A 12914-nucleotide genomic window follows, 5' to 3' on the forward strand; every position below is an offset into this window, starting at 1 on the left:
TCAAAAATTTTGGTGTAACTTTAGACTCTACCCTTTGTTTTGACACAGACACATCAAAAACATTTCCAAGACTGCCGTCTTTTACCTGAAGAACATTTCTAGACTATGCCCCTCTCATGTGCCTTTATTATATCTTGGGAGCACCCCAACCCTTGAGCAACTGCTCCGCCTCCGAGTTAAATACCGAATCTGTACTTCTTCTAATTTATATATCTGTCCCTGCCTTAGCCCTACTTATCTGTCACACTGCCTGTCTGATTTGTTTGGGTCTCTATGAGTTTTGTTCATTGGTCAGTTTGGCATCTGTTATTTACTGTGTGTTTTGGGTTTCAGTCCTGTCTGTTGTCTTGTGTTCAGTTTACTCCGTATGTTTTTGCTTGTTGGTCTGATCCTGTCTGTTGTGTCTTGTTGGGGAGTCTATTTGTGTTGTTCTGTTATCTTGTCTACTTTCTCCACTCTGTGTTATTAGCTCAGTCCATGTTTTTTTGTTTTTGGGTTATGTTCCTTGTCTTGTGTTTCCTCTGTTTAGCCTTGTTATTTTCATTGTTCATTTGCACGTTCAGTTTAGCTTACGTAGTACCTGTTCTGTCTCGTACCTTGGCTCTGTGTCTTAATTAATGTCTTTGTATTTACTCCTTGTTCTGTGTCTGCTATATTTTGGCTTTGTCTGCTCTGTGTTTGTTGTTTAATCCATGCTTCGTCTGTTTTCCCTGTTGTTTGTAGTTCATGTATATTATTTGTGATCTGTCTGCTTGTGACCTGCATTAGTTTGTTATTTATATGTTCTGTCTTATTTTGATATTATCGGTGCCTGCCTTAGTTCTCGTTTAATTCTGTTTCTACCTGTTTTTTGTAATTAGTTTCCCAAGTGTTATGATTGGTTTGTGTCTGTTAGATGTCAGTTTATGTTCCCTGCCAGTTTTATTTATTCGTTTGGTTTTGATCACTCTGTGTTTGCCTGTTTCGTTCTGTACAGTCATCTTAGTCTGTTCTGTCTTGTGGAGTTGCCTGTATTTCTCAGTTACTTGGTCTGTCTTGTCTGTTCTGGGTTTTGAGTTTTTTTGTGTTTTGCAACCTGTTAGTGTCTGTCTGTTTTCCCCTGCTGTCTCTCTGCCTGCCTGTGTTTCATTAAGGCTTGTGCAGACTGCACGACTTTCAGCGTTAACCGATGACCGTGCTGTTCAGACTACACAACTTGCCGTCTTGTGACGGGAGTCTTGAAGTCGTTGTGGCGTTCACACTATGTAACTGATCATTGACAGGGGGTCACACATTACACGAGTGACGCTGCTCTCCAAACCACATTTTGTCAAGAAAACACACCTGAAATGTGAAACGGGAAATGACGTGAACCTACACAGGAAACAGCTGTTGTTTGTTATTATAAAGATACCAATTATAAAGACAAAAAAATATGGGTGAAAGAATGGATTAGCACACGCAGGTAGCAGGGATTGTCTGAGCTACAGAGAGAAAAAAAATGTTTTGCCGTGAAAAAGTAGCTGCCTGCTCTGCCAGCTGCCTGCTCTCATTGGCTGGATGTTGATGTTGAGTTGGCAGACTTCTCCAGATATTTGGCATGCTAGATATCTGGTAGATGTCAACGATGTGGCAGTGATGTGTCGGGGAGCCATTTTGATGCGTTGTTGTGCAGTTCACAGATAACGACTGACAATCGCCGATCAACCACTGATTTACTCCCGATCACAGCCTGATGGTTGCCGAGCTCGCCAAGCATCAAATCGGGTAAAAAATCGTGTAGTGTGAACTAGGCTTTAGTCTCATCTTTCACCCGTGTTGCTCCCGCCCTGCTCGTTAGTCCCTGTGTATATATGCTTGCTTGTTTCCTTCAATCTTTGTCCGGTCCTTGTTGTAGCTTGTGATGGCTCTGTTTCGTCTTATGTCCTGCCATGTCCTGCCTGTTCCATGGTTATTTGGAGTATGCCTTTTGAGTTCTCTCGGATTACCTGTTTCTGTTGAATCACTTTTTTCGTTATGTTTGTTTTGGATTTCCTGGACTCTTCCTCTCATTGTACGTGTGCTCGCCTTTTGTTTAATTAAATTACTGAATTGAACCTGCTGTGCTCTGGTGTCCTGCATTTGGGTACTAAACCTTCAACCACTACACCACCTTTGTGACACTATCCAATCTTCTCCATCCCTACACACCTGTTTGCTCACTGCTTTTCTCTGATGCCCATCCACTCTCCACTCCCCAGGCTCCACACTATGGATGACAGAGCCCTAACCCCTGGAATAGTGGATGCATCTTACTTGGGAGTTGCACATGCGCAGTACCTACTTAAGGACTACTAGCCAATCAGAAGCAGAAAAGGGTGGGCCCTAAAAAGCCAGTAAACACGGCTTCAGTTCAACTGTATATGTTACGCCTACTGGTTTGGCAACATGGACTGGAGCAAGAGTTTCAGAGTGGTGAGTTATTAATTTGTAACAAAAGCATCTTTCATCTGTAAAGTTTTAACTGAGCTCTGTCTCTACATCATGGTAACAACTTTATGTCCACTGACTGCCTGGAGGGTAGCTAGTGTTTGGAAGGTGGCAGGCGGACGTCTTGTCACTGTGTGCTGCAGCAGTGTTTTTCCACCGGTGTTTTTGAGGGCGTGTCTGACTAGCCGCTAGGTGAGCATTATGATGCGTTTTTTTAATGACCTCACCAGCAAGTGGAAGAAAAGGCTGGACTACAAACGAGCTGTTTTCAGGCAGTTCAGAACAGTGTTTTCTATGGGAGATGGGAACTCGCTTTGGGGTGGACTTTGGGCTTTTTCACTTTGCAAACCTATTACATGCACAAAAAGGTATATAACTCAATATAGCAGATAGAAAAAGCTAAAAAGCATAATACCACCTCTTTAAGCCACAATGGAAAATTTCATTGCTGTTGTTGTAGTTGTTTGTAAATATCATTATTGTTATCATTTTCTTTCCACTGTTACGTTTTATTATGTATTGACTGTCTCATCTGGATTTGTCCTTGGGTGACTTGAAAGGCATTTATAAATAAAATGTATTATTATAACTTCGTAATATTTTTGTATTGATAGCAGTGTAAAAACTTTTTTCTGAAGAGATTATAAGAGCAGCAGCGTAACATAATTGTGATTGGCCCTGGTGCAAATATTTTTCTTGTGCCTAGCGCCACAATAAGCACATCGATGACAAAGAATCAGATGAATTAAAATATATAAAATCAAATGAATTACAGCAGCCAGCTTTGTTTTTGAACCTTTTTTATAAAACTATTGAACAAACATTCTGAAATATACATTGTTTCTTTGCTACGTAAATTTAGAGGTTGGTGAAAAACTGTTGACCTTAATTAATGGATCGGGGAGAGCAGGGTAAGTTGTCACACTGCTCATAACTCCAACACTAGAGGCTCTGTCTCAAAAATCAAATAGCCACTTTGTGTGGCTTCTTGTTCTATGTTCAACTTCCTGTTCACATGTGGTCAAGGTCACTCTATCCTGAGGTGAGCACAATTTTCTTATTTTTTGCTTCAAAAGTAAAACTTTTGCACTTTACATTTTATGCAATACCATTTTGTTGGGTAAAATGATAACTTTGCAAGTAGATCAGACGATAACGGGTCTTTTGATACTTCAGCTGAAGCGCTATGTTGAGCTAACTTTGAGATTTAACCAACATTAGCACACATGTCAGTTTGGGGCAAGTTGTCACTTCACAACTTATTAAATGATACTGTAAATAGAATACTATACAGCCATATGCCTGGACTACACAAGACTGTATTCATGACACTGTATACAGTCTCATACTGTAGGCATGTAGTATGTTAGATACAAACAAACTACTTCACACAGTCATTAATTTAGTTAGGCAACAGGGATAGTAGACAAAAAAACATTAATTTATTTGTTGCAAGGAGGAAAGGAAATGTGTATTTGAAGGAAGGAAGGAAGGAAGATTATTAGACAGAGAATGGTAGTACGCCACCTGACAAAAAGCAGTCAGGCAGGTGAAGTTGAAAAACAAATCAATCAGTAGTAGAAGTTTGGGAAGAATTTTAACATAAATTACCAGACTCTGTATTGTGATTATATTATTAGGTCAGCTTACATCTCTTTTGGCTTCATCTGTGTGGAGCCATTTTCAAACAGTATTCCAAAGGAGATGTGGTTTAAGTGTGTGAAATGCCCACGATGCTTGCACCTCAGGCCAGGCAATTTATATGTGCCAAAACTGTGACTCTGAATACACGTCTGATTAGTCAGATACAGATGTACGTCGTACAAAAATACACATTAGTTTCATTAGTTTGTTTAAACACCACATCTGTTATGTTAAGAAGTTATACATTTAAGCAAGTTATCTGCAGCAGTCCACTGAATTACCATATATCTATTTACACTCTATTCACACATTTATTTTCCACATTCTCTACGATTGACTGTTTTTATTTTTAGTTCTGGTTTGAATTTGAAATTAAATCAATATTCACAATTAAGTGTTCTAATTGTTTGATAATCCAGTGTGACAACTTACCCTATGCAGTGTGACAATTTACCTGCCTATGGGGCAAATTGTCACAAGTGCACACTCTCTATTCAACAGTCTGCAGCTCCATTATGACATAAGATATGAATATGTAATGAAGACAAAATATGCGCCCAAGTGTTCCTTCTTTTATTTGGTATGACATTTGTACCATTGTGATGTACAGTGCCTAGTAAATATTAGACAGTGTGAAAAGTGTGACAACATACCTTGCTCTCCCCATAATACCAAACATGAATGTGAAATTTGTTACGGGATTGGGTAAATTGGGTGTGTTTTGTATTTGTTTCCTGTGTTTCACTGTAGTTTTGGTCTGCCCTAATGTTCTGGTCTTGTCTTACTGTCTGCGTTCTTTGCCTTTGAACATTGTTTTGTTGGTAAGGCACTCCTGTTATGGTTTCATTTTGTGGTATCATTCCTTGTGTTTTTCAGCGAGCTTTACTTCCTGTTTTAGTTTGTAGTTTTAGTCTTGTCATATTTTACTTCCTGTGCTTGTCTGATTGTCTTAGTGGTTTCACCTGTGTGTAATTAGTTTCTCCCTCACCTCTGTATTTAAGTAGTTGTCAGTCTTTGCATGTTCATTGTTCAGTATGGTGTGCTTCACAGTTAAGGCTGGTTTTCTAGTTCATGTTTTGTGGCTGTCTACCAGTGCTCTCTAGTGTTTCATCTATTGGATTATGTCTCCTTTGGATTTTGTTATTTTTCCCTTGACTGTGAAATACATTGTTTCTGACAAACTGCCTTCACCTGCACCTGTAAGTTTCAGCCGGTTGGTTAATAAATCTCAATCAAGTATTCTTCTGTGTTGTGTGTCTGAACCTGGGCCCAAAATCCCTCTTTCCTCAGCTGGTCGGCTGAACGTGACAAAATTAAGTAGATCACAAATCGTTCATTCAAAGTCTTCATCAAAGTGGAAAAAAAAATTTTTTTTATCTTCTTGAAAAAATCCAATCTTTTGTTGCTCAATTTGCAACCATTGCCCACAACAATTTTATATTTTTGTCACTCCTATTATTTTTATTCTTAGTCTTACTTCAGTTTGGTGGATAATCATACCCTACTTTTTTAGGGGATGTAAACAGAAAGTGCAATAATGCTATGGATTCACTGAGTTAGCTGTAGGCTTCAATTTGAGCCCTGTTTTTTTTTTTTTTAGATTCATGCACCTGTCTCTTTTACCTCACGCAGATCTTTGGGGCTCATTCCTATCTCCCCAGGGTTCCCAGCATGTGTGCCTCTTGATATAAACTAACATTGTTAGATTGCTATGGGCTATCTGCACAGTTTAAACTGCAAAACCACTGAAAGGTCTCCTTAAAGCAGCAGTAGGGAATTCTTCCAAAAATAACCTTTTTGGGATGTTTGCTGAGACTGTACTATATCTTGACAGTAGTACAAAAATAATCAGGTTCTTCTATGTGCGATGATGTTTTGAAGGGCAGCCGGTTCTTTCTCGTGGGTTTGGTGGGCGGGGCTAAGCGGAGTGATACGAGCAGCAGAGAGAGACACGGAAGGTTTTGTATTGTATGTTTAATTGTTATCAACTCCTGCTTTAATGTGTCATATTAAGAGGATAAATAGGAAACATAGATATGCTCCCGTATCTTTGCCTCCCTCTACGCTCCCCTTCAAGCAATTGAAAAATATAGTCAGTTACTCACATATCACTTTTTGAAAAGGTTTTGTAAACACTTTTGTTGCTCAGCATCGTGCCTTCAAAAGAGATATTAAACAACATAAAAGCATCTACATCTGCTCATCACATGATCAGTATTTACTGTCCATCAACAGCTAGCTTAATGTTAGCCTTCTCAGGGCCCAGCACTCCTCATGATATACTGTATATTGTCAATACGCCCACCCCTAAGTAAACATAAAAAATTAAATTCAATCTGTAAATGTTTGCTGTTGTAGTGGTCATAAGAGATGATGTGGTTTTATGTTTGTGTGATTTTCCTTGTGACCGCAGTTTGTGTAACAAAAACCTGAGCAGAGTGCTTGTTGTGGGCCTGGGAGGTAATAAATCTGTGACCTTGATCAGAGGCCTGTACCACGAAGCAGGATTTGAGCTTATCCAGGTAAGTTCGGGGTTCCTGGGTTTTTCAGTACCATGAAGGTGGTTCACTTCTTACCGGGGTAGATCTCCATGGTAACTTATGCTGAACGGCTGACCTGCTCCGGAGCAGGTTATGTGCCTGATAAGAGATCAACTCTGTGAAAACGCCGCCTACTGACCAATCAGCTCTCTTGGAAAATGACATCACCATCTGTAGGAAATCCCACAGACTGTTTTAGCCAATAGACTGCTTTATGTTTGCAGCGATGATGTGGAAAAACTCTTGACTATAGCGATATAATCCTGCAGAGACTGGTTAAAAGCCTTAGGCTATTGTTGCCTACAGGTTTTTACAGTACAGCAGGATAAGCCTACTTACTGCTTTGAAATGTGTTTAATATAAATGGGTTTTATTTTTCTTATGCGAGGATGAATATTATGAGCAGTTTGGTAAAGAAAAATAAATCTAAATTTTAATATTAACGTAGGGTATTTATTTTAGGTTAGTATGGCTTTCTTAGGCCTACTACAGAGACTGTAGTCATGTTCTGCCCCACCTTTTGCCTGGGTTTGAACTCGCTTCGTGGTACAGGCCCCAGGAGTGTTTAAGGTGTTGTGTGGCAGGATGTACCAGACCTGTGGGTGCCTTGTTAAGGTGGTGTGACTCACCTGCTTGTGGTGGTGGTCGTAGGAGTTGATGTGATTGTCGTACTGTTGGTGTCTCACGTACTGCTTATCGCACAGCTCACAGTAGAGACTGGAGTCCCCTTCCTCCTACATAGAGGAAGAAAAAGAGATGGATCAAAGGAAGAAAAGGGGAAAGGGAAAGAAAAGAGGGTGTCAATAGGAAATCTCACATCTTGTATTGAGTCTTTTTGTGGTGATCTTGAGAATCATTGTACCATCAACGAGATGCATGGTTCTTAATCTCTTCCCTGAATTTGTTTTAACCCAGAGCTTATGTCCTCAGATATCCAAAAGTTTTTATTAGTTTTATGCTGCAAAAAGGTATAAGATAAGAAAACACTAGCTGAAACAGTCTCCCTGATCAAGGAAAAAGGTAAAACAAACACAGAGATGTTACTACAGAGATGTTGCTTGACCTATTTTACTTTTTTAATCCAGTTTTCTCCCATTTCTGATATGGTTTTTAATAAAACCGAGGACATTAAGCTAACTCACAATTTAATAAGTAGACCGCTTAATCTGGATTTCCTGGCTCTGCAACTGGCTAATGACCAAATCATCTGTTTAGAAACCAAAAGGTTTCTGTTTTGTCCACTGTATGGTTGAAGCAAGTTTCATTCCTGTTCACAGGACAACAATTAGTATGTTTATGACATTATTTAGAGTAAAGCAAGTACAACTTATGACCTATCACAGAAATCGGGTAGAAACCTTTCACATCATGTCTTCATGTTTATCTTCATTCGTCTAACTGACACTACTGCCTTTCGAAACTGTTGCTACTCCTGTCAAGCTATTATCGAATAAATCTTCATTTTCAAACAGTCCTGGTTATTCTTGGGGGGGGGAAGATGCAATTCATCCGTATTTGAAGCTAATGAGAGACTTTGGGTGGCTGATAAATGGAAGACGCCTGAGTGTGAAAGGATGTTTCCAGCTGACGATAATTTTGTCAAAAGGTTCCTAAACACAGTAACAGATGGGGTATGCTGGAGTGTTAACCCCAAATACAATAAAGATCTGAACAGAGCTGCTAACGTTACCCTAAACTCCGATAGCGTCCAGCTTCCACACTGTCAATGTAGTAATGTAGTTAACTAACAATGTGCGCCTTGGCTTTGTGATTAACGCTCACTTCTTTACTGTAGGTAGGAAGTTACACATGCTAATGTTTGCAGCTTACGTCAGAGCAGATCAATACAATGTTGCTGTTGTGTGAATATAAATCATGACTTCAGCCTCTTAGAGATGGTTGTAAAAACAAAACAAAACAAAACGTGTGTGTAAGAAAATCCTGGTGTGTAGGTGGAAGAGTCATATCCAGTAGGGTCATAAAATGTATTTATGGTGAATGTATATTCATAATAATCAAGCTTTTAATTTGTTGCCTGTTGTATAGTGTGTGTGTGTGTGTTCGTTTGTTCGTTCCCATAGAGCTTGTCATGTGGAGTGATGCTGTCTCTTTTGCTTCCGATGGCTAATGGGCCCTTCAATCACAGCTATTGATCAGCAATCTGAGTGTCTGAGTGAACACGCGCATATACCCTGATACGCACACAAAAAACAAACACACACATTTCTGCTAAGCCACATACTGCAGTGTATCTTAAGCCCACACAGACATTCACAGATGTAGTAATGCAGGATTTAACTTTTAGGCTTACACACACACACACACACACACACACACCATCTCCATTAATGGAGGATTGATTTATCTTTAAAAGTAGGGAACATTCAATCTGTGACATGACCTTCAGTGGAGGCCTGGGCACTGAATGTGTGTGTGTGTGTGACAGTTTGAATATGTTGGAAATTTCCTACTTTTTGCTTCTAAAAAAAGTCGCAGTTGAGAAGCTTCCTGAACTCTGCAGCCATTAGGAGACAGACCGAGGGAGAGGACGAGGAGGGGGGGGGGGTTGTCCAGAGACAGAAAGACAAACAGCGAGCGAGGCAGACTGAAAATGTGACAGAGGACAGATGGAGACAAACAGAAAGACAGTGACAAAAGGAGAGGGGAAACACAGACAACCTTGTTTAATCCCTCACGGTCCCAGAACAGCCGCCATCCCCGGCCATTACCGCAGGGATCTCCTCCTTCAGTCAGCATTAGCTCATCAGACAAGTGATTACTGCAGCTACCATAATCCCATTAAGTAACGAATTTATGTTACATTATTCTATTACAGAACGAAACATTACATTTGCATTATTTAATCAAAGACGGCATTGGCTTGCATTATGTCATTAAAGATGTCGTTGGGTTGCATTAGCCCACTAAAGATGGCTTTTGATGTCCATTAAACATGGCTCACTGGATTGCTTGGAAATTGTTGCTCAGTAAACTCAAATTAAAACACATTACAGTTTAGAAGCTTTTGGTATACTGCAACACACAAAAAACAAAATAATAATAAGAGGATGTATTGTCTTGTTGCCATGTGAAAATCTCATTCTTTTTTTTTAACTTTAGCTGAGTGAAAGCTTTGTTGGAGTTTAGGAAATTGCCTGACCCATAGTGAGAATGAATTTTTCAAAACCCCACAGGACAATCTCTCTCAGATGCTTGGCTGTGAGGCAAAAAAAATAACCTCCCAAAGCCAAACTACATCTTGCAAGCTCATTTTTTTTCTCACAAGATTTTATTCTGAAACACAACAGCTTACAAGGAGCTGAGATGTGTTAAACGACATAAGGATACATGTTACTTGATTAATCTCAATGCAGTGACGAATGCACACAAACACTTCACAAATGCGTGGCTCAACACAGAAGGGCCTCAGGTCAAGACTCAACAGTTTACCGGACAAGCAACACTCTTTCAATGACAACCATGTATATATTTTTGGACCAGTTCGAAGGAGGAGTGAAAGATGCAATTTACACCAGAATAAACCATCGCTAAACAGAGGAGGAGGGCGAAGACATAACTTATCCCCCCACTTTACAATTCTGTCCTTTCTGTCCTTTCATCTCTTCCCAGGAGAGCGAACAAACTCTCACGTTTGGCCTCATTCGACAATGCTAACGACGGTCGTTCAGACTTCACGTGACTAATGACCACGGGGACTGTCTTTACAACTGCCAGGAGCACTAACGAACCAAGCGGCATCCATCACCTTGATAACGACCACAAAGAGGTTAAATGGATTCCCTGCTAGAAGAAGCATCTTGGATGAGAGGCGAAACGTCTTCAAGTATCTTCAGTTAATAACAGTTGCCCTTTATTTTAACATTCCTTGGATTTTACATGACTCTGATGTCTAGCCTCTGCTTCCAGTCTCCAAAACGTTTTGAACAACTGTTTAAACTACAGGTGTGAGACTGAATATGTGATATAAAGCATAAGTCTCGCAACTCCACTGCCACTTTATGTTTAAAGTGTATTTTACTGCTGAGTCAACTATTTTTTTTAACTGACTGGTCAATTAACAGAAAATGAATCCACAGCAATTTCTATAATTGATTAGTCTTTAAAGGTATGAAGGTATCAGGGAAAACTGTCATCATTTATTGTTTCCACTTGCTCAGATCTGAGGATTTGTTGCTTTTATCACTTTTATATTATTGTAAATTGAATACATTTGGGTTTTTTCTTTCTGGTTGGACAAAACAAGCAAATTGAATTTAGCCCTTTTTATAGACTTGACGATGAAATGCTTAATCAAAAAAGTAAAAACAATCATAAGATGAATTAAATATAAAATTGGTAGTTCCAGCCCTAATTTACTTAGAAATAAGGACAAATTTGACACGAGGTGTCAAAAATGAATTTTAAGCAGGTTTTGAGCACATTTTACACTGATGACAAATTGAAATATAAACCAGAGAGTGTGCAGAACAAATACGGTTGATTTTTGAGTGTTGTTGCTGTTGATGAACAATATTCTCCCACATTGCACTGCACAAAGGAAATGGATGAGCTGCTCAAAGCTGGAAAAAAATAGAAGAAATTGTGGGTGGTGGTTGAGACAGCTCCAGAAATAAATTGGAAAACAATATAATAAGTATTTAATGTTAAGCAATATCTTCTGCTTTCTGCTTGTTACATTTCATTGGCAGTGTCATCTCAGTCTGAGTTTGATTGAACCAGAAGGCCAAGATGTTTAGTACGTGGTATATGTAGTACAGATTCGGGTCTCGTTGATAGTGGTCGAACTGCCATATTAAGTTTCAGTTTAAAGTCAAACACAAAGACAAATAACAGGCCTGCCAGTGGCGCAGGTTTAAAGAGCATTAATTTAATTTGTTGTTTGTTTGAATAAGAAAATGACTGTCACTCATTTGTTGTAAAGCTGACTTGACATGACATTCGTTGCAAGCAAATCCCTTTTAACTTATCTAGAATACAATGAAAAAAAAGTCAAAAATGATGTTAACTGGTAAAAGAAAACAAAAAACTGGTAAACAACATGTTGACACACTTGTGGGACATTTACTGGTAACAAAAACACACCTGCTACCAGTAATCTAAAACTTCTTAAGTGGTAACATTACTCACTATTTTAATTAAAGAGGTGGTGTTATGCTAATTTTCAGGTTCAAAATCTTATTTAGGGGTTGTACCAGAACAGGTTTACATGGTTTAATTTTCAAAAAACACCATATTTTTCTCATACAGCACATTGCTGCAGCTCCTCTTTTCACCCTATGTGTTGTACGCTCCGCTCTTGAGCTACAGAGTGATGCATCTTACTTGTACAAAATCATTGTTGGTTAGTTGCACATTTTCCCAGGTAAGGACTACTAGCCAATCAGAAGCAGAGAAGGGCGGGTCGTAAGAAACAAGATAGTGTGATCCAAATCAAAGCCACCACACAACGTCATTGTTCCACATCTTACCATTAGTTCTGACGATCTATGCTGCCTTGCCGAAAAATGCTACCATAGCGCAAATCGATAGACTCGACTCTACTCGGCCCTGCTCTGTTTTCCATTGCAGACAGTACCCAGAGATAGTACGTAGCTTGTCATCATAGTGACGCCACACACATCTGCCGTAATGTTCAACGCGACACACACACCAGCTCTTAAAATATATCTACGGTTAAAACATTTCAACATTGCTCAGAATGTAAAGACAGATAAGCGGTATGTTGCTGCAGCGGTCTGTGTGACGGCGGGAGCAGAGGGCTCTGTGGGCGGGCGGCTACGAAAAATAGTACCCGGAAGCAGGTACAGCTGTAACAGTCAAGCCTCCGCTCAGACTAGCTTGGTTCGAGGGCGTGCCTGACCCCGCTAGCCGCTTGGCAAGCTTAATGACGCGTTTTCATTGTGACTTCACAAGTAAAGGAAGTGAAGGGCTGGACTACAAATGAGCTGTTCAGGCGGTTCAGAGCAGAGTTTTCTGTGGGAGATGGGAGCTCCCTTTGGGCTGGACTTTGGGCTTTTTCACTTTGCAAACCAGTTACATGCACAAAAAAGAGATATAACTCAATAAAGGAGAGGGGAAAAGCCAAAAAGCATAATACCACCTCTTTAAGCAACTGTTGACTTCTAGGGGGGCAAAAAAACTCAAACTGAGTCACAGAAAAACAAACCTGACATTTCATCAGCACGGAGCAACGCGAGAATCACATTGAAGTCATGTTTCTGTCCACCTGATCTCATCTAAGTTCAAAATTAAATCTCCTTT

The 12914-nt window shown here is 39.7% G+C and overlaps 1 protein-coding gene across 1 annotated transcript in view; it reads right to left on the reverse strand.

The window, feature by feature from the left end:
• Positions 1-12914, reverse strand: part of LOC119913366 — a 70984-nt gene that overhangs the window by 17595 nt on the left and 40475 nt on the right. The window contains exon 2 of the mRNA XM_038732779.1: positions 7262-7366. Within this exon, the coding sequence (XP_038588707.1) occupies positions 7262-7366 (105 nt within the window). The remainder of the gene's footprint in view (positions 1-7261; positions 7367-12914) is intronic.

The sequence above is a fragment of the Micropterus salmoides genome, unplaced genomic scaffold, assembly GCF_014851395.1.
Source record: "Micropterus salmoides isolate LMB-PRFRI ecotype aquatic unplaced genomic scaffold, ASM1485139v1 Ms_hic_scaffold_2, whole genome shotgun sequence".
NCBI lineage: Eukaryota > Metazoa > Chordata > Actinopteri > Centrarchiformes > Centrarchidae > Micropterus > Micropterus salmoides.